The 26,499-nt window shown below is 40.9% G+C and overlaps 1 protein-coding gene and 1 long non-coding RNA gene across 5 annotated transcripts in view; one reads left to right on the top strand and one right to left on the bottom strand.

Annotated features, from left to right (window-relative positions):
- Positions 1-26,499, top strand: part of RNF123 (ring finger protein 123) — an 87,743-nt gene that overhangs the window by 817 nt on the left and 60,427 nt on the right. For 3 of the 4 annotated variants that reach the window (XM_079964397.1, XM_079964399.1, XM_079964400.1), the window contains exons 2-21: positions 4,054-4,171; positions 6,280-6,364; positions 8,054-8,133; positions 9,165-9,262; positions 11,789-11,843; positions 12,217-12,302; positions 14,649-14,735; positions 15,191-15,258; positions 15,971-16,102; positions 16,856-16,964; positions 17,479-17,583; positions 19,306-19,431; positions 19,553-19,645; positions 19,842-19,915; positions 21,257-21,374; positions 21,622-21,721; positions 22,229-22,290; positions 24,198-24,269; positions 25,630-25,750; positions 26,243-26,344. In XM_079964397.1, the coding sequence (XP_079820523.1) occupies positions 4,090-4,171; positions 6,280-6,364; positions 8,054-8,133; positions 9,165-9,262; positions 11,789-11,843; positions 12,217-12,302; positions 14,649-14,735; positions 15,191-15,258; positions 15,971-16,102; positions 16,856-16,964; positions 17,479-17,583; positions 19,306-19,431; positions 19,553-19,645; positions 19,842-19,915; positions 21,257-21,374; positions 21,622-21,721; positions 22,229-22,290; positions 24,198-24,269; positions 25,630-25,750; positions 26,243-26,344 (1,855 nt within the window). In that variant the 5' untranslated portion in view covers positions 4,054-4,089. Of the gene's footprint in view, positions 1-4,053; positions 4,172-6,279; positions 6,365-8,053; positions 8,134-9,164; positions 9,263-11,788; positions 11,844-12,216; positions 12,303-14,648; positions 14,736-15,190; positions 15,259-15,970; positions 16,110-16,855; positions 16,965-17,478; positions 17,584-19,305; positions 19,432-19,552; positions 19,646-19,841; positions 19,916-21,256; positions 21,375-21,621; positions 21,722-22,228; positions 22,291-24,197; positions 24,270-25,629; positions 25,751-26,242; positions 26,345-26,499 lie in introns of all 4 variants that reach the window. The other variant, XM_079964398.1, reaches the window with a different exon arrangement.
- LOC307209427 lies at positions 294-4,082 on the bottom strand. The gene is made up of 3 exons (XR_013835579.1): positions 3,962-4,082; positions 1,012-2,539; positions 294-767 (listed from the first exon to the last, which is right to left on the bottom strand). It is a non-coding gene; the product is annotated as an uncharacterized lncRNA (long non-coding RNA).

The raw sequence follows: 26,499 nt of genomic DNA, 5'->3' as shown, positions 1-26,499 counted from the left end.
AACCCCACTGAGTTCTAGGCTGTAATCCTATGCACACATTGCTTAACCTGGGAGTCTTTCTGAGCAGACAGCGCAGTCTGTGGTCACCATAGCGCCAGCCTATATACACTTACAGCGAAATAAATCACTTTGATTTAAATGAGGTATACTCACAGGTGAGTGTTATGGGACTGCAGCCTGATTGTGCTAGGCTCAGGGTTTGCATCTTTGCTGCCTTATCCTATGCTAGGTTTACTCTGAAGTAAGCACTCTTTAGTTCACTGGACTTTTCTCACAAGTAAGTGTGCATGGGATCAGATCATTAAATACTTTTCTTAATAAACCTTTGAATATGCAACAGTAGAAGCTGCTGCAGCGGTGCCAGACAGTGATCCAGATGTTGCAGTGCATGGTGGTTTAAAAATTACCTCCACCAGTGGAAAACTAGAAGTAATAATTGCCATGCAGTGTAGAAATAGCTCCAAGGCTTTCACAACTCTTGAAGACCAGAGTTATTGAAGCATTGTATTCTGTGGAGAAACTAGCACTGTTTCAGATCCTTGTGCTAAACTCTAAATGTAATATGGAGTGGATTCGCATATGGATTTTCAGCTACATTTGTTGCTTAGAAGCAAAGCTGACATCTGCATAGTTTCCTTTGCCCCATTTACGGTGTAGTCCTTTTGCAAATAAATGGTTGTCATATTGTCACATGGTTAATCTGATAGTCAAAATATTCCAGCAATCAAGATAATTGTAGGATTAAAATTAATATAAAGTAATAACATCTGTTTACAGTAGTACCTCGGGTTAAGTACTTAATTCGTTCCGGAGGTCCATTCTTAACCTGAAACTGTTCTTAACCTGAAGCACCACTTTAACTAATGGGGCCTTCCGCTGCCACCGCACCGCTGGAGCACGATTTCTGTTCTCATCCTGAAGCAAAGTTCTTAACCCGAGGTAATATTTCTGGGTTAGCGGAGTCTGTAACCTGAAGCGTATGTAACCTGAAGCATATGTAACCCGAGGTACCACTGTATTCAGATTGTACCCTTCAAATGACAGTTTTATATAACTCATGAAGGGCTCAGGCTGGCAGTCCTATGCATGCTTCTTTGGGAGTAAGACCACCTGAACTTAGTGAACATAAGAAAAGGTCATACTAAAGGCCTATCTGGCCCTGCATCTTGTTTTCCTCAGCAGCCAACCAGATGCTCAGAAAAGTCCACAAACAGAACATGAGAGTAACAGCTCCTTTTTGCTGTTGTTCACAGAACAACTGGTATTCAGAAGCATGCTGCTTCTTGATCTTGGAGGTAACATGGCCACTGATGGCCTTATCCTCCATGGATTTGTGTGCTTCCCTTTCAAAGCCATTTAAATTGGTGGTAGTCACCACATCTTGTGGCAGTAAATTCCATGTGCTGAGTGAATAAGTGCTTCCTTTTGTCTGTCCTAAATCACCCACTGTTCACCTTCATTAGATGACCCCAGGTTATGGTGTTGTGAAAGATGGGGGAAACTTAACTCTACCTCCTTTCTCTACAGCTTGCATAATTTTATATACCTCTGTCATGCTTCCTCTTGATTGCAATATTTCCTTGTAGGGGAGTTGCTCCAACTCACTGATTTCTTTGGTTGCCTTTTTCTGTACCTTTTCCAGCTCCACCATATGCTTTTAAAGATATGGCGAGCAGAACTGAGATTTGCTTCTGAATAAGCCTGGGTAGGATTGTGCTGGGAAGGTCCTTGGCAACTAGGACCGTCTCTGCTTTCATAGATGTAGTGTTCATAAAGATGTCTACCATTTTCTGTTATTTCTAGTGGAAGAAATATCTGTGTATACTTTCAGTGTCAGGTCTCTAAGATCAAGATTATTACAAAACCCTGTAATGTAGCCTTGAAAATAACCACTTATTTGGTTGCCTAAGGTTATCTTCAGGTGACCAGGTAGATGAGATACACGGAAGTTGGTTTGTTTTGACTTTGAGGCAACAAACCAAAACAGATGCATGGGAAGGTCGTCTAGTATTGTTTGCCATTTTATTTGTGAAGTTCTTGTATTGTTTAAAAAACTCATTCATAATGCAGGTGCACTTACAGCCTTTGGATTTTTAGAGATAATTCCTCACTAAATTAAACAAATTCTAATAAAATTCGTCCACTATAAAACTAAACTGCTTCATAGTGTAAATGAAATCAATTCTGCCAGTCTTACTATATACTCTCCATGCTTGCCATCTAGCCTGTCAGCTGTATTTGCTGCTGTTGCCAAGGTTACTTTTTGTGTTGAAGTGTGAAAGGTAATCCTGAATTGTAAGTTGATGTTTTCATATTATTCAGAAGGAAGAACATGTTCCTGCTAATGTGGATGTAGAACAGATAGACATGATGGCCCAGTGTTTGGGGATTCAGGATATAGACTTGCTGCATATTATGGGACTGACAGTGACCGGATGTTGTATATAGTCTTTGTTTGTGGATAAAACAGTATCTAGTGATATATAAAATAAGTGAAGTTCCTTAATATTTGCTTCAGTTTGTAGTAGATGAAATGAACCTGGAGAAAAAAGATTGAAAATTGCAGGCTGAAAAAAAGCTGACCACATATGCTATACTAAGGCAGTTCTTCATGGGAATAGAAAATATACATGGAAAGGGAAAGGATAGGTTATAAGCCACTTAGAAGGCATTTTGGCATATAAGCAACATATCAATTAATACAGGAGCAACATGGATGGAGGGCCTGTGGCCTTCCAAATGTTGTTAAGTTCCAACTCCTACCACTCCTACCCTGCATGGCCGATGGTCAGGGATAATGAGAATTGTAGTTTAAAGCATCTGGAGAGCAACAGGTTATCTTTTGGATGCATGTTTGATTAACAGAAAACCTTTAGGAATTCTACTGTACTGCATGCTCTTACACAGTCTTTGTATAACATCATTATACATTGTGTTTCTGTTTTAAGGCAAACAAATATGAGTCTTGTTCTGACTATCATGCTCTGTTTATATAGATAGAAAGCCTACAGCTGCTGTTGCAACCATTACTTTGAACTCTAGAGAGTAATGAAACAATTATTGACAAACACAAGTCTCCCGTAAAACAGAACACTAGTCATATAGCTCTCCTGAGAGTTGTTTGGCTATATAGGCATTAACTTTTTTTGTGGATGTGGCTTGTTACATTAAAAACGGGGATGTGTTTGCCAATAGATATTTATTGCTGTTCAGATGGCTTCCCCACTCCCTTTCTTTGTTTTTTAACTATATCAGGGGTGGGGAAACTTTTCTGTCCAGTAGACCAAGAACCGCCAGCAGACAGACATCCATGCAAAGACTTCAACTTTGGGGACAACAGTTAACATCCTTGAAGTGTGCTTCAAAGCGCTTTCCGTAGAAACCGCATGGATACGCACTTCAAAGTACTGATGAGTGCTAAGAGACATTGTTTTTGAAGTGCATTTCCAGGTGGTTTATGTTGAAACCTCTTTGAAACATGCTTCAGTGTAAAAGCCATACCTTTACCTGCCTCCCAACTTATGTATGGTATGGGGGAAATGGTCCAGGAGGCTGTATTAGGACCTCTGCTAAGCCTAACTAGACCCACCCAGAGGATCCCTATCCTGTGCATTCCCTCATTTTAAAACCATAACTTTAGATACATTCTCTTTATGTATGTCAGTCTTCAGTGAACATTTTTGGCTCTTGTTTTGCTAGTTTTCCGTTATGACTAGGAAAAATGCAGATCTTCTTTTCTAGCTTTTCTTAAATGAAATCATTTTAAGTTTATGAGGCAAAATTTTCTGCATATTAACCTAGATGCGCTCCAGTATTCATGCTGCAGACAGTAAAACGCCTTGGGGTTTTTGTACTTGTTTTCTTAACAAATTTATAGTATATTATTAGAGGCAGTGAGTTTTATGCCAGAGTATGTACACATTTAGAAGCAGGGCAAATACAAAAAAATGTGTATAGTTACCTTGCTACTTTCTTCCAGTTTTGTGAAGGGTTGCATCCTTCTTTGTTGCAAGTGTTTTCATTTCTAATTGGTCAATTTCCCCCCTATTTCAGCTTTGAGATTAGTGGCCATTCAAGTTGACCTGAATTATGACATCAAGAGCTTCTGGAACAACATTTTCTCGGAAGAACTATAGATTGAGCACAGAGCCTGAGAAGTCCAAGGTTGCAGGTAGGAATACTGTTGTGGATGACTGGGGGAAGAGGAGGCTGTTTTTACAAGTCTTGCCAGCAACTAATTAGGAGAGAGATTCACTGTTTTCAGCACCTTAGCTGTGCAAACAAAGTTGCCACCTATTCAAGTTTGCCACTTCATTGGCAGATACTTTTTTTGGGTCTTAGCTCAGTTGTGCAAGCTAATGGCAAAGCTAAATCTGCTTAAAGGAATTAACATGTATTTGGTGTTTCACCTTTCATAGCACTCCAGACTTGTCCTTGGCACAATGCTATTAAATATCTGGTGCATTGTTTAAGGCCAAGTGTTGGCCTAGTTGAAAAGGGTTTGCTTGTCATCTGATGTAAAACAGTGTTGCCCTATGAGAGGCAGGGGAAAGCATGGATGGAATTTCAAACTGGGATAAAGGGTGTTTTATCTGTCTTATTTTATCTGTTAGTTTTTAATTCACACAGATGGAGAAGATGGTTTTGGTTAAGTCAGGAATGGGGAACCTGAAACCATGCTCTCCTACCCCCCAACTGTCATCATATGCAATGTCAGGTTTGGAATAGGTAAAGATGTGGTTGCAAAGGAACCATCTGGAGCCTGTCAGTTGTGCCTTGGCAAATGGGGGTTGCTGATTGATGCTGACAGCCTGTTGCCCATTTGCAGGCGCAATTTGGATTCAAAGCTCACCTGTAAATGGACATTTCCTTTGCAGACAGAAATTAGGTCTGAAGTGCTGGGATGCAATAAAGAAATCACAACACTTGGATGAATGTGGCCCTCTGACTCAAAGTAATTGCAGAATTCACCTGGTGGGAAAAGGTTTAACTTAATGCAAATCTACCCTCACTTGCAGTTAACAGGTGTTCCGGTTTGAAAGGATTGTTATCATAGAGAAATGATCAGCATAATCATTTGTGAATGCATTTTATCATAGACCAAGGTTCCTACTGATATAGGCTCTTGAATAGAACAGCTACTTGGTACTGGTAATTTTAAAAGGGACTGTTATGAATCCCATGCTCACATGTGTAATGCTAAGTTGTAGCTGTTAAAGAAAGTGCTAAGGAAACTTAGAGCATAACAAAATCCTTCTGTGCAGCTCTTTTGGTTTATTGTTTATTTGCCTTGTCCTTCATTGTCTGTAGGCTGGTCTCTGCACATTTGCATTATGACTGTGCAAAGGGAAGCAGAGGGACAAGGAGAGATAACAAGGACAGGCCAAATTGATCTGTCATTTCAAGCAACATGCTGTAGCTCCTCCTGCCAAGTAACTCAAGAGAATGTGCAAACATTCAAATAGCAGCATGGCAACAATGAGGGGCAAGAGACACATTAACACACTATTTGAATCCTTCAGGAGTAAATTTAGTAACTTTGCTATGAAAAAACCTGGAAGTAGAGTCTCAGCTAGAAACAACACTCTTTATAAGAGGCATGCTGTATCCTCTATTTGCTGTAGATACTAAGACATATGGAAAAACATTTAGGTAGGTAGCCGTGTTGGTCTGACGCAGTCAAAATATATATAAAAATAAAAAAAATGTCCAGTAGCATCTTAGAGACCAACTAAGTTTGTTCTTGGTATAAGCTTTCATGTGCAAGAAGTGTGCATGCACACGAAAGCTTATACCAAGAACAAACTTAGTTGGTCTCTAAGGAAAAACATTTGATAGAGATATAGCCTTAGCGGCATTGGCTGAAATTCTGTGTACACTTGGGAGTAAGTCTCACTGAATTCACTGGGGTCATCTTTCAAGTAAACATTTTAAGTGATTTATGAGATGATCTTATCAAAACTGATTTATTAATCTCCATATTTTTGCTGATTAAGTACTATGATATAGTATTAGCTATACAGGCAACAGCATAGGCTGAAGTCATATGATTTAGCTGCCTTACGGAAGCTAGCTCTGAGTGTGTCTGGATGGGCGGCCTCCTGGGAACCTCATGCAATGCTTTGAGTTCTATGGAAGAAAGACAGGCTGTAAATGAAATAAATAAATGAAACAGGGCTGCCTAAGTTCATCTTGCCTCACTTGTAGAAGTAAAATTGGTATATTGGAGGTAATACCTGGTTGTTCCTTGCTGACTTGGCTTTTTACTCATTCTCATAGGGATAGTGAACAGCAAACTCCTGAATGATTATCTGCATCGCATCTTTCCCATTGCTGATGGAACTCAGCCTACTGCTGCATATAGGTACTGGACTTCTGATTCACTGAAGAGCAAGCAAAGTTGTATTGTGGTGTTACTTTAATGGTACTGCTTAGGAACACAGCTGAATGCTGACCCTAGATGAGACAAAAGTTTCATTTTACTGCTGAAGTGTTTATGTGGTATAAAGCTGATGGGCCTTTCAGACAGTAGAACTTGCATGCCTTAGTTTTGAAGGTATGTATGAGAGGCCAGGGGTGTGGCAATTACTGATCTAAATGATAATTTCTGTAAATCTGGCTAAATGGCACTTACAAATGGCAAATAATGATGAAAGCTGAATGTCTTTAAACATCTGTACACTATTTAAGAAATATTTAATGCTGTAGTTGTAACTTCACTTACCTGGGAGAAAGTCTTATTGAATTCACTTTGACTTGCTTCTGAGTAGACATGGTTAGGATTAAACACTTAAAAATGGCTGACACATGTCCACTATTAATTTAAATGAATGTGTCTCAATATGTTATGTTTATATTATGAAAATTAGTTTCAAGTACTTCTCATGTGAAATGATGATGTTAGCTTTCTTTGATTATTTTTTCATTTCTTTTGTGTGATTGTGATTTTAAAAATTGCTTTACACTTCTTCCTTGCCAGTTACGTATAATCTTCCTGAATCAAATAAGAAATCACAAAACAAGGCCTTTAGCAAAGTCCTCTAATTGCATTTTCTTGTACACATTGGAATCCTCGTATTGAGACCTCTCATGTGAATGTTGCTCTGGAAGAACGCCTGTTGTATGTTTGTATTTAAAGATCTGCTGGGGTCAAATTCCGCCCACTATATACTTAGCTTCTGAACTCACAACTGAGTTGTCAGTGCTACTAAAAATAACCTTCATCCCTTTTTCCTTCTGATGAGTAGCAGTTACCAGGAGGAGGAGGAGGAGGAATAGAGTTGTTTCTTGTTGCTTTGCCACAGCTTTCCCAGTGTACTGTTGGAATGCTCCAATTCATCATTCTACCTTTTTGGGGGGTGGGGGTGTGTGTCAAAACTTTCAGCATTAAGTTCCTTTGGTTTATTCTTTAAAAGCTGAAAAAGGAGCTTAGATTAATTCATAGCTCCTGTTGGATTTAGGGGTTCTGCTGCATAAGCCTCAACACATGGTGATCCACCAACCTAATGCAAACCACCAGCCACGTGTGGCAGCCAACAGCAGCTCTCTTTTTTCTGTCTGCCTGGAACTGTAAAAAACATAGCAGTGTTAAGAAGCTGAAAAGGACACAGGCCCAGGCTGGTGGGTTTTATTCATCTTAGTCAGAAATTGTGCATGTCTGCTTCACTACAGCAGTCCAATAGGAAGCCATAAAGAATCTTGGCAGTTGGGATTTGAATACTCTATAGCATTGTGTTCAAAATAGAAGGAAAGAGTTGCAAAATAATTAATTTGTTCATGTTGGTGAACACCAGAGTGTGTCTCTGAGAATCCATGACGTCATTTTCTCTATAGAAGCTATTTTTATTTGTCAAATATTTTAGTTTCTGGTCCTTTCAAGTAGTTGTGTCCCTGGGCTATTTTATCTATTAAACATACCATGTAGCTTTATTAAATAAATAGTTTATGGAGGATCGTGCTGAAGTAGTGAAGAAACTCTGGTTAACAATTCATGTGAGTCTCTCCATGGGGAATTATATAAAAACTGTTGAAGGATACTTCACTTTATTCCTAGAAAGCACCTCTCCTTTCAAAACCTACAAGAACACGTAGAACAATTGCTGGCAGAAGATGCTGTCTCAGAAGATGCTCAAGGTAAATAGATACAATGTCTGCCATAAGTGTCAGCTCCAAGGGGCCGAGCGACTTTGTGCCCCCATTGTTTGTTTTTTGAGGGGGCCGGGCCCCCAATATTCAGCAGCAGGAGGAGGTTGAACATAGAGCCAGGTGCAGTGCAGCTTCAGTGGCCTGTGGTGGCTCCTCCTCCTCCTCCTGCCGTACAGGGAAGGGACGGGAGAAGCAGCCTATACTGGAGCCAAGCATGGCATAGCTCAGTGGTCATTGGTTGCTGCTGCTGCTACCGCCACTAGCTGGGAGCGGCTTCCCCCATCTTTACCTTGCATGGCAGAGGGAAGGGGAGGACAGAGGCTGTGCTGCCACCATGTTTGGCTCCATTCCCTGGCTCCTTGTGACCTTGCATGTGTGACGTCATGACATTGCACCGGGGCCGATGCCTCTAGTGTCTGCTCATTTTGCAGTTGCCTTAAGAGAAAGCAGAATAGCATATTATGGGGACTTTCCACCTAAACCTAGTTCCCTTCTTGGTGGTCTTTTTTTCTTAAAAAATGTATTTTTATTAAGTTTTATCAGATAAACATAATATCTATTTTGGGAAAAGAAATGGCCAACTACACAGAAGGTTTGCAGTATATCAGCCTGTTTGCTGTTCAGAGCAGTATTCATTGAAACAGTTTGATTCATCCAAGCACAGTTCTCCATAGAGGCCCATGTGTGGAGGGTAGGTGACATGGGTCTTTCAACGATAACACATATTCAGTATTTTTTCTATTTAATATGTGTCATTGTCAAAAGACACATGTCACTTACCCTCCACACATGGGATTCTATGGAGAACTGTGCTTGGATGTATGAAATGTCTCTATCTTTGGGGAACTTCCTCTGTGTTCAGGAGAAGAAAAATAACCATATAATATCCTAATTGATGCTTGTGTCTCTTTCTTTTGCCATAAAACTGAACACAGAGTTGCCTCATCTCAATTACTCTACCTCTTATGTCGTTGCTTCACAAATATTTCTCATTGTCATTCCTTCAACTTTCATTTCAGATCAGGGGGTAGAGGGCAGGCTTGGCCCTTCAACTGTGGTGTTGGATCACACCAGTGGTTTTGAAGGGCTCCTGTTGGTGGATGATGACCTACTTGGGGTGAGTGTAAGGTAAACGCTGTGAATGGGCTAACTTGTCACTGGGGACTCTAGGTCGCTCTTTAAAGTCTGTGCTTGTGTTTTCTCACTTCATTTTTTGGTCTCTGTATGTCCTCACTCTCCTTTTGCTTTTGGGCTTAGGTAACACTGGTTCCCTGCTAATATTGGCTAATAAGCTGAGTGTGCATTTCCTATCTCCTGCCACTCCTCTTTCTGGAGCGAATCCCCTTCCTCACCATTAAGCAGCTTGTCAGCAGTTATGTCAACTGTGATGAAGGTTAACTAAGGTTACCATTTAACTATAAACTGAGACCGCAGTTTGAGATTCTAATTTAAGGCAAACATTAATTGCTGATGTTGCTGACAAACCATTTAACTGAGGTTAATGGGAAAATTTTGTCTAGGGAGTGAAGGTGATATGCGGAGAGATTGCATGTTTAAGAAAATATTTCCTATTTATTAATTGTGGTCAACATAGAGCCACTATCACGCCGTCATTGGTTTGAGGTTAATAGAAAATGTGTTTTATGATAGAGTTGCTGTTAGGGTCTCTCCCTTTTGATAACACTTGTCAGGTCTTCATTATAACCTTTCCCTTTGGTTGCTGTTATAGCATGGTTCTTCTTAAGTTTTGAGTTCAGATGGTTCCTTGGTTCTTGGGAGAGCTGCTGGTGGTTCCCAGATTCAGGAATTAGGTACACAACTTTTTTGGATGGAGTTGCATTCTCCCTTAAGGATCAAATATGTAGTCTAGGGGTACTCCTTGATATCCAGGTGTCCACAGTGGTGTGGAGTGCCTTATTTCTGCTCCATCTAGTTCTCTAGCTGCTCTGTGTAGGACACAGTTCTTTGAGCACAGTTGTAATGCAGAATGGGGCTGTGGACGTTTTGAAGAGTGATACTGCCTGTGATCATATAGCACCAAATTTGAACCATTTGCACTGGCTATCTATGTGTCACTGAGCCCAATTCTAGATGTTGACTGATATATAAAGCCCTGAACAGCTAGGAACTCAACTATCTGAAACAGCACCTGTCCCTGTACTGTTCTGCCTGTGAGTTGAGATGTGCTGGAGACACATTGTTAGTTGTGTGCTGTCACCAACTGAACTCTAGTTGCCCAGGACTCAGAATAGGATCTTCTCCCTGGTGGCATCCTGGTGGAGGAACTTTCTCCCCTCTGGAATCAGGTAGGCATCAAATCAGGTTTTTGATGTTGGGTAAATATGTTTCTCTTTTGCCAATCCTATAAGTAACAGCACAAATCTATATGTTTCACACTGCTGTCAGATAAAGTGACTTGTATACTGAATTTAAAATGAGGCATGATACAGCAATGTACATGTTTTGGCATAGTTTTATATAACTTGATCTGTTAGAAGCAGCCCTTATAGCATGCGGTGAAGGTTGGGATGTACATGTTCTAAACAAATAAATAAAATGTTCTGATAAGCCCAGCTACGCTTTTAAGTCTGAAATTTCTTACTTCTCTGTAGTTTGCTTTGCACAATTCACTCTTTTATTATGCCTCTATGTATCTTGCTGCCCACCTGTTAACACTCTCAGCTTAAGTGTTCTGTTTTAAACACTGCCTACATATTATTTGTTGTCCTCTATTGGTCTTTAAAGGTTTGTTTCTGATAATTGCTGTCTTCCTTCTCCCCCCTCTGCTTCAACCCCCACTAGAGAATTACTTTCTGCTTGTCTATGTTCTACTGTTGATATGTTTGTGTACTGGGTTAATAGAGGTTTGCTTTGAATGTTTTTCTTGTCAACATGTCTCACTGGGTTCCAGTTCTCAGCTGAGACAGGAAGGACAGAACCAGCTTTGCCCTGAACTTACCAGTGGCTGTTGTTATGCTCTACCTAGCTACCAATACTATGGCTGAGCGCCTATGGCTGCCTAACAATATAGGAAGTGCCTTTAGTGCTGTTGGCACTTCTGTCAGTTTTTATAGTCATTATGTACTGAAACAGTGTGTTGTCCCATCTGTGATCACTCCTTGATCATTCCTTTTGGCACTCTCTTTCTTGGTCTTGCTGCTTCTGACAAATCTTTGGAAACACTCTCCTGCAGCCCATCTGGTTCCTGCAGTTGGCCTGCCCCAGGCTTTTATTCCATGCTGATTCCCTCCACAACTTGACCAAGCAGCTCATTGGGCCAGTAATGGGGTCAGCACAGGTTGTGACTTCTTCAAAGCCAGTTTTCTGTTTTTGGCACTGGGTGTTTCGTCTAGGAGAAATGGAATCAGGAAGCCATTATGTGGGCATGCTTGTTGTTAGATCTGTGTTTGGTGTAATTGCAGACCTGATTTTTGTGTGCACCCAATCCTGGTGTAAAATGAGAGCAACCTATTGTGGAAGTTCTATGATTTGATTAATTGAAAATGACCTAATACTTTCTTTAACTGATTTACTTACCCCGCCGCCAACACACACACATTTGCGAGATGTAATGAAACCCTTGATAATGGAAAACACACAATCATGGTGTGTGACTGTCTTCCTCCTTTGTTTCCCAATTCAGGTAATTGGACATAGTAACTTTGGCTCTATCAGGGCTACTACCTGTGTGTATAAAGGTAAGGACTAGAAAAAATATGTACTAACCCATGGTACTGGTCCAAGTGGCATAATGTGTGCTGCTAGTGAACAGCAACTTGAGATGAGAATTTATTAACAATGAGATTTAAACAAATTCCTGACTTTAATTTTGGGGCCGCATTTGTTTCAGGTTTTTGCAGAAAATGTCAGACACTGGACATGCCACCCAGACAGCTTTTTGTTGTAGGGTAGTGTGATACTAAACAAATCAATCAGGGGTTTTGGAAAAATGAATTCATCCTTTTGAACTCTTCTGGCTGCCAAACCTTCGGACTATTCTAGTTTTATATGTTAATAGTATTTAACAGAGAATTTTTCATTTGACACATTTGCTGCTATATTTTCTTTTAGGAAAATGGATCTATGAGGTGCTGATTTCATCCCAAGGCCTTATGCAAATTGGTTGGTGCACTCTCAATTGCCGATTCAATCAAGAGGTAATGCAAGAGCATATTTATTTATTTAATTTCTTACTTATTGTATTTACATTTAGACATCACTCTTTACCTGAAGTTCCAAGGCTGGAAATCCCAGAAATTACCTGTGGCCCCTTGTTAGACTACTATTCCCATCATCCCATGTTAGCTAGGTCTGATGGGAACTGAAATCTTGACAATATCTATATAATCTGGTTTTTTGGAATAGGGAACCTGTAATTCCTTTTCATAACTCGTGTTCTACTTAAGTTGGATATAGTAGTGGACCTAATTACTACTGTATATACTTACCAGAAATGGGCATGGATGCTTGGTATATTACAAGGTGTGACTGGAAAGTAGGGTGAATCACTCCTGTATGCGAGAATAGGAACTGCCGGATTCACAGAGACACGTGGGAGACGTTGGTCCGTATCTCAGCTAACATATGTGCACATATCTCGGCATTTGTTGACAGGCCTATGTTGATGCGGTAGCGTTTAGTAGCAGTGCAATGTGATTGAAAATGGAGCAGAGAGTCAATATGAAATTCTGTTTCAAATTGGGTAAATTAACATCAGAAACCCACAAAATGCCCACAATTGTCTACAGAGATGAAGCTGTAACTCGAAAGACAGTGTATGAGTGGTTTAAGCATTTCCATGAAGGGCGGCAAACTATTGAAGAAGACCCGCAATCTGGCAGACCGTTGACGAGCAAAGCAGCAGCAAATGTTGACAGTTCATGAGTTATTGATGTGGGATCGGCGTTTCTCCATCCGAATGATGGCGGAAGAATTGCATATTCCACATGAAATCATTACTGAGGTTACTGAGCTGTCCTACCTTCTATATTTTCCTAATCTGGCCCCACCGGATTTCTTTCTTTTTCCAAAACTGAAATCTGCACTGAAAGGGCACAGATTTTCCAACATTTCACACATCCAAGCTGCTGTGACGAGGGAACTAAAAGCAGTATGAAAAGAGGACTTCTCCAGAAGTTTCCAACAGTTCTACGAGTGTTGTCAACAGTCAAAACAAAATAAAAAAATTCCTTCCAGTAGCACCTTAAAGACCAACTAAGTTAGTTCTTGGTATGAGCTTTCGTGTGCATGCACACTTCTTCAGATACACTTCAGATACACTTCAGTGTATCTGTTTTTTTTTTTTTAATAATAATTTTTATTAATTTTCCACACATGTAATAAAGAACAATGTAAAACAGTATAACTTCATGCTCATCGGTTCATACCCTTCTTTCTTTGACTTCCCCATACCTCCCCATCCCTGCATCCTTGTTTAATAATTCTTTAGCAACCCTTAAGTCCATTGTCTTAGTTCCCTTTCGTAAAAAATTCTTAAGTTTTTTTTGTTTACTGCTGCAATTCTTTACTTCTTACCCCCTGACATCCTAACATTCCTCAATTTTGCAATTATTTTTAAGATATATTTTGAAATTCTTCCAGTCTTCTTCCACTGTCTCTTTCCCCTGGTCCCGGATTCTGCCCGTCATCTCGGCCAGTCCCATAAAGTCAATCACCTTTGTTTGCCATTCTTCCAGAGTAGGTAGTTCTTGCGTCTTCCAATACTTTGCCAGTAGAATTCTTGCTGCTGTAGTGGCATACATAAAGAAAGTCCTATCCTTCCTTAACACCACTTGGCCCACCATGCCCAAGAGGAAAGCCTCTGGTTTCTTAGGAAAAGTCCACTTAAGGACCTTCTTAATTTCATTATAGATCATTTCCCAGAAAGCTTTAACCTTTGGGCAGGTCCACCAAAGGTGGTAGAAAGTGCCTTCAGTCTCATTACATTTCCAACACTTATTATTAGGCAAATGATAAATTTTTGCAAGCTTGACTGGGGTCATGTACCACCGGTAGATCATTTTCATAATATTTTCTTTTAAGGCATTACATGCAGTAAATTTAATACCGGTGGTCCACACTTCAGTGTATCTGAAGAAGTGTGCATGCACACGAAAGCTCATACCAAGAACTAACTTAGTTGGTCTTTAAGGTGCTACTGGAAGGAATTTTTTTATTTTGTTTTGACTATGGCAGACCAACACGGCTACCTATCTGTAACTGGTTGTCAACAGTGCATTGTATCAGAGGGGGCCTACTTTGAAGGCCTGTATGTTTGAATATTTTCGCTGTCTGGTTTCCGTGACCATTCACCGAACTGTCCGGTCACACCTTGTATGTTACCCATATGACTGTTTCTCTCAGGTCTGTTTCTCCCAGCCTACAAATTTCTCAGTCCTTTTTGGTATGTCAGTGACAGTGGTTGAAGAAGGCATATTACTGGAATGCAAAATCTTAATTGTAATCTTTGGTAAAGGTTTGCTTTTGGTTTTCATGTTGCATAGGAAGGAGTTGGAGACACTCCAGATTCATATGCTTACGATGGGAATCGAGTGCGCAAATGGAATGTAACCACAACCAACTATGGTAAAGTGAGTGTCTGCCCCTAATTGTTTTCTTGCTGTACTAAGCATGTAGTCTGTGTGGTGTAGTGGTTAAGAGCGGTAGTCTCGTAATCTGGGGAACCGGGTTCGCGTCCCACTCACCTACCTGTCAAAGTTGGCTCATGGGAATCTGGCCTGCGGTACCAAAAAGATCCCATCTGTGATATAGAAAATGGCCATCCTACTGAGTGTGTGCTTGCAAACACATGGCACATCTCATATCCCTTGCCTGCTGTAATATAGAACTAGAATTCTGCATGCTGCAATATGCAACAGAAGGGGGTAGAAAGTTAAAACAATGAATCAGTATGGCAGCAGAACTCTTGACCTGTACAGTTTTTCTTGACTGAATTGGAAGCAATCTCTATATGTTTTAACAGTATCCTAGCAACATTGGTTACATACCCCAAGTCCCATCTAATTATCTTTTCTTTTTTCTGCAGTCTTGGGCAGCAGGAGATATTGTCAGCTGCTTGATAGACCTGGATGAGGGAAGCATTTCTTTCTGCCTGTAAGCACCCTTATAGAACTATGCTAGATGTTGCTAGTCTGCTATATTCTGTCCTCTCAGCTTCTAAGTATATTCATTGAGAGTTTAAACCAAGCTCCAGTAAAGGGTAAATAGTTACTTCATTCTCAATAATCCTCTACTAAAATTGCATTCAACAAGGTCCTTTGCCTTACAGGATCTAAATTGTTTCATAAAGTTGGAGTGCATCACTTCTGAACAGGAGTTTAGATGCTGATAGGGAATGTTTCCTGGTACAATGTTATTATGGGTGCAAGAAAGATGAATAGAGAAATAAAACTAGATCTACACAAGCAGTAATCAACATGAGTGGTTGTTTTTAACATGACTGTCTGGAGCTGTACAACACAGAAAGCTCAATAGAGCACTTTGAGTCACTGCGTGGAATTCTTAAGCTGAACAGGACCTTGAACAGAGCTCCAGCAATAACAATTCATATTTTTCTAAGTGTCTCTGCAAGAAGTTATTTCCTAAGATCCTCAGGCAAAGCAATGGGAGAATTTTGCACTTGGGATTCAGAATCTGCTTTTATTTTTATTGACTTGTCATAATACAGAAGACAAGCCGCTAAGCTGTGACTGTTTCTTCCTTTGTGTAATGTCAGATAAATAAGTCTTTTGTGTATAGAATTCTTGGCAAGGTGTGTTAAAACTTTAGGGATTTGTCTCCTTCCCCTCTTTATTTTCTTTTTCAGGAATGGTGTGTCTCTGGGGACTGCTTTTGATAACATCTCACGAGGCTCTGGCATGGCCTATTTCCCTGCTATCAGCCTGTCATTCAAGGAATCCGTTGCTTTTAACTTTGGTAGCCGGCCTCTCCGATATCCTTTGACAGTAGTTTTAGCCAAACCGTAGAAATATTTTTCCCAAGCAATGTTGGCATCTGAAAAGTATCATTCTCTTCTCAGGCCACAACTATGCCAAACCTTTCCAGCCATCCACTAGTTCTCAGTAACATAATAATAGTTAGGAGAAGTGCTATATAAATACTATATGCTCGACACACTTTATCTCAGTAAGCCTATCAATGCCCCCATAAGGCAGATTCCTACTATTCTACTATTATTTTTTATCCTTATTACAATCTGAGAGTGGCTTTGTCTAAGGCCAGTTTGTAGTTATGCTAAGATTTGGGCAGGGGGCCTCTAGCTCTGTAGCTGAAGCTCTTCTTGCCAGCATGAATACAAGTTTGAATCTCATTCTTGTCAATATGTCAGAAATGTTATACTCTCAGGAGGCAGTTTGGATCTCCAGCAGCAGATACTACCTTCTTGAATGATCATCAAGGTGATCATCGGTCAGTGTGAATAAGAAAGACGTCCTGAATGAGAAAGCAGCAATCACCCTTGAATTCCTTTACAATGCATGCTGTGCTTGGTACAGATTGCTTTGCAAGGGTGGGACAAGACCTGGAGGCGTATGAAATACCAATAAATGTGGCAAGCATTCTAGAAGCTTGGTGTGGTGGATGAAAGCAAGGATTGGCAGCAGAGGAAAGCCTGGGGACTTAGGATCATTCCTTGAATGTGGGGTAGATTGCCTTCTGTGGTTTTTCCCCCTTAATAATTTCATACATATCCAGTGGAGGGATATCGGCCCTTACAGGACAAACCAGCTGCAGATCTTGCAAAAGCGCAGAAACTGTTGGGGTACCTGAAAAATGTTATTCATACTGGAATAGATGTTACGGTGAGATAATCTTTTCAATGTTATGTTTATTCAGACTTGCCTTGCCAAAAACTGTTTGCACATTGGATTGATTAGGTATGGGGCATTTAATTTCATTTTTCAAATTTTGTCGAGGGCCTTTATTACGTGCTGTTTAGCCAAAGCTCTTCAACTGACTTACAAAGAATAAAAAAATAAAAATACACCAAAAACAAAGCAGTGTTAAAATTTGAGCACGATGTAAATCTTATTAGTCTGTGCTGGGCAGATAATAAGGTTTCCCCTGGTACTAAAAGAAAAAGGAAGAAGATGGTGCCAGGTGAAACCCCCACGGGGTGCTGCAGGAAGAATGTAGTTGGTCAAGGGAGCCGTGGACTCAAAAAGGTTGAAAACCTCTGGCCTAACTGATGCCAAATCTTGCAATCTTCAAATCCAAGGTGTATCTCAGAATCCCAGTGGCTTCCTCAAGCTTAAGAAACACTCTTGTAGAATTAGGATCTATTAAAAATGTGTAACCCTGAGTTATGTATTTCAGGAAGGGAAGCTGGTGGAAAAAGAGGCTTCCACGTGGCAACTCCAGGGGGAACCGACTGTTTTAATCACCCTAGCACACATTTTTAACAGTTTTGCTCCCCTTATGGTAAGTTTCCTCCAGTGTTACTTCATGTATTTCAGGATCCTCCACCACTGTTTACAAAGTTACAGATGAGAGTGAACTTCTCCTCCTCACCATTCAATTTTTAACAACAAATTCTCTGACTTAATAGAGGATCACACCATTGGAATGTTTAGATCAGTTATTTACATCAGGAGTGGACAACCAGTGGTCTATGATGCCATCGCATTTCCTGAACCCCATCCTTCTGCAAGTTTTAGGCTTGAAAAAAGTCTCCTGTTGATGGCAATAGGAGACAAAAGTCTAATTGTGGTGTTGGGGGGCATTTTCAGAAGAATCCCCATGCATTGCAACCCCCCACCAAAAATACACACCCCATCCTGAAATTAAGTTTGAAAGCAGTCTTCCATTGGCACAAATAGGCTCTTTTTAAGCCTAATTGCTGTGGGGGAGAGTGCAGCCAGGGAAAGAGGAGTTAACCATCCTCTCTCAAGCGGCCATCTCCGCAAAGATCACTAGCATCCCTATCTAGCAATTAGGTTTCAAAAAAGCTTTGGTCAGGCCTGATTGCTGGGGGATAAATAGTTTTCTGATGGGAAAGTATAGACACATGTGTATTTATGTAGGGGAGCATATAATAGAGTTGAGCAGCTGCATCGACTTGGGCCACACCCATTCTTGCTTTGGCTGTGCTCACTGCTGGTATGTAGCCCACAAAGCATTGGCCAAGATGGAATGTGACCCTCGGGATGAAAAAGGCTCCCCACTGACAGGCAGCATTGCTCAGCCGTTAAAGACAGAAATCTGTGCCATCTCTACCTAGAGACACCAGGGATTGAATGTGGCATCTTTTGCATGCAAAGCATGTGCACTGCCACCGAGCACCAGCATTTCCAACTCCAGTGCTCACATACAGCGAGTGCTGCAGTCTGTCATGTGCATCTGTGCACTTCACTCCTTTTGAGTAGATTAACCAGCAAGCAAAGGATCCCAGCCAGATGGGTGTGGTATAAATAATAAACTACTACTACTACTACTACTTCATTTATTATTTATTATTATATTATCATTATCATTAACATCTTTTGCCAGTTTGCTGCTGGGCAGAGTTCAAGGTTCTTTCGTCAATTCACAAAACACTAAATAATTTGGGCCCAAAATACCTTAAGGACTATCTGATCCCTTACGCTCCACCTTGGCCACTGAGATCCTCTGGTGGGGCACTTATTGTGGTTCCCCACAACCACGAGGTTCAGCCAGCCTTTACTCTAGTGTGGAAGGCTGTGCCCTGTGGAACTCCCTGCCATTTGAGCTTTGGCAGACATCATTCCTACCTTCTTTTAGAAGTCTAAAAATGGTGTCATTCAGACAGAGCTTTGCACTGTGAGTTTCTTTTTACCAACCATTATTTATTGATGTTTGTATTGCTCTGACTGTAATTTTGTACGCTGTGTACTACCTTACTGTATTTTTTAAAAATGGAAACGTAGTTTATAAATAATAAAGAAATAGCAACATTATGAGTGGGGGGGAGTGGCTCTTGGAAGGTGGATCCTGAGTAAAGGGACATTGTTGGGATGTGGGACAACCTGTCCTTGGAGTTCTCAATGTAGTCTAGGGAAATGGCTGCTGTGAGCCCCCTCAGAGCTGCAGCAGCACAGAGTATTCACTGTTCTTGACTCTGCTGCAGCATCATGATAAAGCTATTCTGTTAAGTCTTCTGCTTTAATAAATTCCTTTCTGCAGTGCAAAGTGTACTTGGTGGAAGATGTGCTCATGAACTTCCTACTCAGCATCCTGGAAGGAGGAGGGTCTGTGGAAGCGCACCCTCTTATACAGCAGTTGTTGGATCTCATGTGGCTTCTCATGGAGGTGAGCTACTGGAGTGCTTTTATTCTCAAGGAAAGAGACCCTTCTTCCTTTCTCCAGAGGAACTCACTGACCCAGTATCTTCTTTCCTATTGAGTAAGAAAGTGTTTCTTTCCTCCCTCAGGATTATGAAGTACATGAATGCCTCAAGCAGCTGCTGATGTCCCTGCTCAGGGCATACCGCTTCTCTCCCATTGTTCCTGATCTAGGCTTACAGGTGAGTATTATTCTGTTAAACACTGGTCGAAACCCTTAAGAACAAAGTTCATGCAGTGAGAGGGGAGCTGCTTTGGTTGACTGGTTACAGCTTTGCAAATGTTGTAAAGACATTTTAAATATGCTGTTTTAAGAGCTCTTCCTCATGTATCACTGCAGCTTATCTTGATTTCCCTTTTTTCTTCTTCTCTATCCAGATTCACTACCTCCGTCTCACTATTGCTATCCTGAAGCATGAGAAATCCAGGAAGTACCTGCTTCACAATGTCCTGTATCCTTTTTTATTTTTTAAAAAAAACAATATTTTTCACATACATCCAAATCTCCTGATGGTACAAACTTGCTTAGACAGACAAAAAGATTCATGTGTAGGCCCTACAGAAACATCACCCTGTAACAGGACGTGGTTTCTTTTTTTTCTGTGGCTGCACACACCTGCAGCTAAATTTAAGAGGCCCTAGTCGCTTCTATATCTTAGTGTTGCTATTTCCTTACTACCAGATGCAGCTCAGGTGCGCCTCTGCACAAATTGGAGAGGAAGGGTTTGACCAAGGCAAAATGGCTGCATCTTCACTGTGAGGTCCTTGAGATCACACTTTACTGTATCACCCATTCTTTGCATACATTCAGATTCAGTTTCTTTCACTTTCAGGGAAAAATATAACTGTGATAACATGGCCTGTATTCTGTGCCATGGGACCAGAGAGAGGCAGCCAGACTAGCCAAAATAACCCCTGCTTCTTGTTAACTTCACCACTGCCACCACCTTTTTTTGCCTACTCTGTATTGCCTGCTCTGACTAGCAGTGGCTGTCAGGCAGAGAGGGTCTTTTCCATCACCTGCTGCCTGATATTTTAACTGGCAATGCCAGGGATTGAACCCGAGTCCTTCTGCAGGCAAGTGCATGTTGTGCCATGGAGCTGGGGTCTCTCCCTTAATATTCAAATCTGATCCCAGTGTTCCCCGAAAGTAGACTGGCTGCATTCATGGAACAGCCAGCATGCCCAGAGGATTATTTTTCACTTATTCTCTCTTCCAACACTATACACCTACCTGGCCTACCCTGCTAGATAAATGCTCTGTTCATTGACAGTAGTTAAATAACATCTATGTATGAGCTGATCATTATTCCTTTGCTTCCCTTCCCCATGTGCCTTTTGTAATTATCCCAATTATTTGGAAGGGTGTGGCTTCTGTCTCAGTAGCATCACTCAAGACCGACCATAATAGCACAAATTCTATAACAGCTTTGAGAACATACACAAGGTGGTCTCAGCAGCAGATTGCTAACATGGGGGAAGTGGGGTGGATAGCTGCTTCAATGTCCCCATGCATTGGAAGCTGATGAAAATAAGCAAAAAGTTGCAGAAGTTCCTTTCGCAGTTTTTCACCTCTTCTTTCATTCCCCCCAAATACCCTCCTTGCTGCACGATACAGTCATTACAGCTTCCAAGTACCCTATGGAGTTGACTTGTTTTCAGGAAATCTAATTTTTTTCACATGGTCCTGTGTGTGGAGTTATTCTTAACTTATTGCAGGGATGCTGCTTGTGACATAGATCCCACAGGTGCATCTATATGAACTACCACACAACTCCCTTAACTCTCTGCAGATTTGATGTGCTCCGCTCAGTTGTGTTTTTTTACATCAAGAGTCCTTTGCGTGTGGAGGAGGCTGGTTTACAGGAGCTCATTCCCACCACTTGGTGGCCAAACCGCTTCAACAAAGAGGTGAGGAATATGGCGCCCACTACTGGTAGATTTAAGGGCTGTCCTAGCTTAACTGCAGAGATGTTGCCTTTTATCTAGGTGTTTTCTGCACATAATAGGTTATGCAAATAACCCTTTGTTTAGCACCTTTATACAGCTGCATTCTCTTATTAGCTGTGTTTGCATTCATGAGCATTTGCAGCCCTTCCTGTCCATCCTTTTTGGCTTCTGCTAACAACTCTGTTATCCTCGTATCTTTTAAACACAGGGCAAAGAAAGTAAAGAGATAAAAGATGAGACTGCTGAGGAGAGACTGAGGAGGCGAGCGTATGAAAGAGGATGCCAGCGGCTCAAGAAACGCATTGAAGGTCTGAGGATGGGATAGCGGCATTCAAAATCTCATGGGCAATTTAGAATATGGCATGAAGCCATATTGATCAGTGCAGAGAATGGAGAAATAATTGCATGCCACGATTAATTAATTTATCGCATTTGTATACTGCCTTTTGTGCCAAGACACCCACATTTGAAATATTTGAATAAACAAATGCTGTAAAATGTTAGCTGGGCAGTGCTGTGTTACAGGTGCCATTGGCACCCCTGCTTGCAAATGCAATACTAGTAACTTCATTTAGAAACAGTACTAAGTTTCCCACTGATAATGTTTTTACCTCCTGTCATTCCAAAGACTGTCCAGAGCCACTTGGGGAGTGTAGTTCAACAAACTGATATGTATAATAATTTGGGAAGGTCAGTTTCTTCTTGGGAGTTTCTATGCAAAGCTTGAATATGGCCACTGTCAGTTTCTCTGTGGCAATGTGGTGGTGGCTGCTACCCGAAGCAGTGTATATCATTACTGTTCTATTTATTCTTAGTGGTGGAGGAACTCCAAGTGCAGATACTGAAGTTGCTGTTGAACAATAAAGACCATGGTGGGGTAAGGATGATTGCATATATTATCTGCAGAGTATTTCAGTCACACTGGAGAGCAGCTTGCTTTTTGAGGTTGTCATGTATCCTCAGAGGGCCTTGCCTGCATCTCACCATAAAACAAGATTTAGTCACATGAAAACTGAGGCCCCATATATCTGGAAGACTGTCTTCGTCCGTACAAACCTCTTTTGTTAAGATTGACACTTGGAAGTTCGGGAGGTGGAAACCCGGGAGAGGGCATTCTCCGTGGCATCTCCTGAGCCGTGGAATTTACTCCCTGCAGAGATGTGTCTGACACTCTTTATTATATAGCTTTCGTCATATGTTGAAGACTCAACCCTTTACTCTGGCATCTAGCACCTAAATTATATATTCTGTTGTACCCACTGTGTTCTTCTGATTGTAAATTGTCTTGCCTTTTACATTGTTATAATGCAATGTAAATCAGTCCTGGTACCTTCTGGTGCTGGGTGGGAAAGAAGTATAATAAATAATCATTGTAATAGTAACAAATGAATACCACATTCATTTCTGATAGCCTGATATTAAATGTAGTGAGGAGGCTCAAACTATTGTACACTAGAAGCTGTTTGCTCAGATTAGGCTATTAGCAGCTTATCTTCTCTACTGGGTACAATGCTAAACCTGACAACATTGTTTATTGGATACAGGGCACACAGGCTAATGACTCCTGCCCAGTACCCTGGCATCTCATGAGTCTGTGTGAAATGATAATGCTAAGAATATGAGTGGAATTTCTAAGAATTAATGCGGTTAGGTGGGACTCCTAATAAAAGCCTAGATAAATGATTTATCAACATCTCCTTTGCACTGGTGACCAAATGATGGCAGTGTGGAACTGTACATATCCTGAATGGATTTCTTGATTAGGGAACTGGATTTCTGTACAGCAGCCAAAAGAGCTAGTAATGGAGGTGAGCAGGGCATTCATACAAGGTGACTTCTCTGAGGATAGGCAGCCAAAGAATACTGCTATGTAACTTGACTTAGGATAGGTTTCATGCATGCGCGTGCAGTATATCACACACTCCTCATCGCTAAATGACTCACAACTGATCATGTGAGCTGCCTCCACTGAAGAGGAATTTTCTTTGAAGTAATGACGGCTGACTTATTTATTTAGGATATTTGTAAATCACCAGACTTCTAGAGGAGCTGGGGGTTGTATACAACAAGAAGCACAAAACAACACACATCAACCATCAAAAAAATCCAACAAAGCATCTAGAATATAAAGAATTTAATAACAAAATCAGTTTGAAACCCATACTGTTACTTCTTAAGTATTCAGCCTCTCAGTTTTAAACAGTAAATACTTGGACAAATAAAAAAGTCCCGTTGATGTTTCAAGACCAATCATGTCAGGTGGATCTCTTTAACTCAAAAACACAAGTGCAACAGTGCTCCAGTTGATGTCACCCCAAAGCAGGCTGCATTATGAAGTGTGCATCCTAATGATAAGGTTTGTGTGTGGTTCTTGGTCTGTGATGGCCATCACTTGATGTTGCAGCTCTTGAGAATTCTTTTTTTAAAACTGATTTATATAATGCCTATGTGGCCCAGTAGAACCCACAGGGCAGCTCATAATGAAACAAGCAGTAATAAGTAATAACAAAACCAAATATGCAATTCAAACTGAACTCCAGTTTATTTTAAAACAGCCGTTTGAAACAAGACAGCAGTAGACAGCATTTCCCTCAGCTTAGTGCAAGTCTAGCAAGTTATGAGAATACATGTATACACTTGTCTTTAAGGACTTACCTGTAAAGGCAAATTTCACATCAGATGAGCAAGTGATCATAATTCAGGCAAACCCAAGAAATACTGTAATTTTAGGTTGTTCTTTCACCTTGATGGAACTCAACTGACTTTAAACACTGGTTGTTTCAGGGAGGAGCTTCCAGATACATCTTTCTAAATAAGTTCCGCAAGTTTCTTCAGGAAAATGCCAGCAACCGAGGGGTAAGCTGAGAACAGTATCTTCATTCCACTTTGACTTCTGTCACACTTTGTTGGAGGGTCTGAAGAAGGAAACAATCTTATATCTGTCAGAAGCCGTAGCTGCAGACATATTTGCAACTTGGACACTATAGGTGCCTTGTTGAGTGTGTAATGACTTCTTAAATTTTGGGCTGATGGACTCCATGCTACTATTTGTCCTGTGCAGAAATTAGGAAATTTCCACACAGCAGTGGTTTACCAAGGTGTCGAGTTCATAGTGAATGATTTCTTTATCAAGGCCCCTCAACTCATGCAATACGAACACACGGTCACTCCTTACATTGTATTCAGTTTGGTTTTGTTATCTGACAATGTCAGTTCTCTTCACTCTGACAGACAATGCTCTTCAGATCTGCAAAGCCAGGCTTCAGTTCTGACACTCTGCTCCCCCCCCCCCTTTAAATCCCTATACCTCTGTTCCCCATTGACTGCCTTCCTAGGATATTGGTGGCAGAACAATTATGCTAGGAATCTCATCTTTTTTAACAGAATGTAAAGAAATAGCTTAAGATACCTGGAAGGGAAGAGCAGTCAAGTTATAACTTCATAAAAGAAATGGTATCTGTGGGGAATTAACACATACTTTGTATTGATGGCACATTTTTGAACAGAAGTCTTGCTTTTAAAAGTGGGTCTTGAAGCCTAGATGCAAATCATGGTGAAATCACAGAAGCTGATGGAAAGTGGGATAATGCAGCTGTCAGAGTTTTCAATAGTCAGAGGACAGGGCTTTGTCACCCTATATAACTTGATTCCCCTGTCCATTACTAGAATGAATTATTATTTCTATGCAATTAATTAAAACTTTGCATAACTTACTGAAGGTTCCTGAATTCAATTTTTCTTAGTATGTCATTTTGAGTCTTGCTTAGCAGAGCACACTCAGCCATGGCTTAAAGGTCTTTCAGTAAATCTTCTAAGTGAAGGTGTCACCTCTCTGATACGGACTTTTAGTTCTTTCCTGACTGGGAGTGTTCTGTTGTTTCAGTGCCAGTTTTTTCTGGTAGTGAGGGAAATGTGCTTACTGGCGCTTGCTAACATGCCTTGGGGCCACCAGGTTGCCTCATCATCTCTTTTCTTGATGTACTGTGCTACTATGCTTTGAAGGGAAGATATGTGCTTGCTCTTTCTTGTTGGGAAACAGGTGAGAATCAGTGATGGATATTGACTCTGTCAGTTACTGGAAATGTTCTGTGCTGCGTGGGGAATGCTATAGGCAAGGGTGTGCATCACACACATCTGAGGGGATGGAGAAGCTCAGTTCAGCATGGCTCCTCAACTGTTCTGTTAACAGTAGAGCCTTGTTGTTTTTTGTCCTTAGAATCTGACTGTGCTGTGTCCTCCAGAGTATATGGTGTGCTTCTTGCATCGACTCATCTCGGCCTTGAAACATTACTGGGATGAGTACAACATGAAGAACCCTTTAGCAATGAGCAGTGAAGGTAATTTCCAAAGATGCACAAATGGGAATATTGGTCTTTGTATGTGACTGCATTTTGAAGAAGGCTGTATCATCCAGGAATTTCTGGAGTTGTGTGTAACCAAATTCTATCTCTTCACCCAAAAATGCAAAATTAGAGACATTCAAGACAATGTTTCTTACATTTTGCATCCCACAGTGAAACAATGCCCATCCAAAAGTGGACCTAGTCCTCACTGTTGTGCAGACATGTAGCAGAGAAGAAAGTCATCTTCATCAGTATGCCAGCCTTGCCATAGCCCCTCAAAGGGGCTATGTGTGAATGCATTTTAGCTTTCTTTGTTCAGTACCAATTTTCAGTGCTCTGTTGACTTCTCTTCCCCCTTATACCAGAGGGAGAGTTGGCTAGGGCAGGTGGATGTCTTGTAACTGCAGCCCTGATTATTTGTACTCATTGAAGATTAGCTTTCTTTGGCCTTCTCCGTAAATACATATAAAACATCTTTTCCCACAGATGCATATGTCCCCCCTCAGCTCTTCTATAATGGGAAGGTGGATTACTTTGACCTCCAGCGACTTGGGGGACTCTTGTCTCATCTCAAGAAGACCCTCAAAGGCAAGTGCTTGTTTTGTTGTGTTCTATTAATTCATGTGGAAGCATATGATGTGGAAAATCTGTTGCAGGAGCAAATTATTGAGGGAAGTAAAAGATGGGGCAGGAGTGTCACAGAATTAGCTTCATTGCTTTGTGGAGCTACGTATCTGTGTGTG

The sequence above is a fragment of the Podarcis cretensis genome, assembly GCF_951804945.1.
Source record: "Podarcis cretensis genome assembly, chromosome: 2".
NCBI lineage: Eukaryota > Metazoa > Chordata > Lepidosauria > Squamata > Lacertidae > Podarcis > Podarcis cretensis.
The sequence above is the reverse complement of the archived record's forward strand: the minus strand, read 5'-3'. Positions and strand labels throughout refer to the sequence as shown.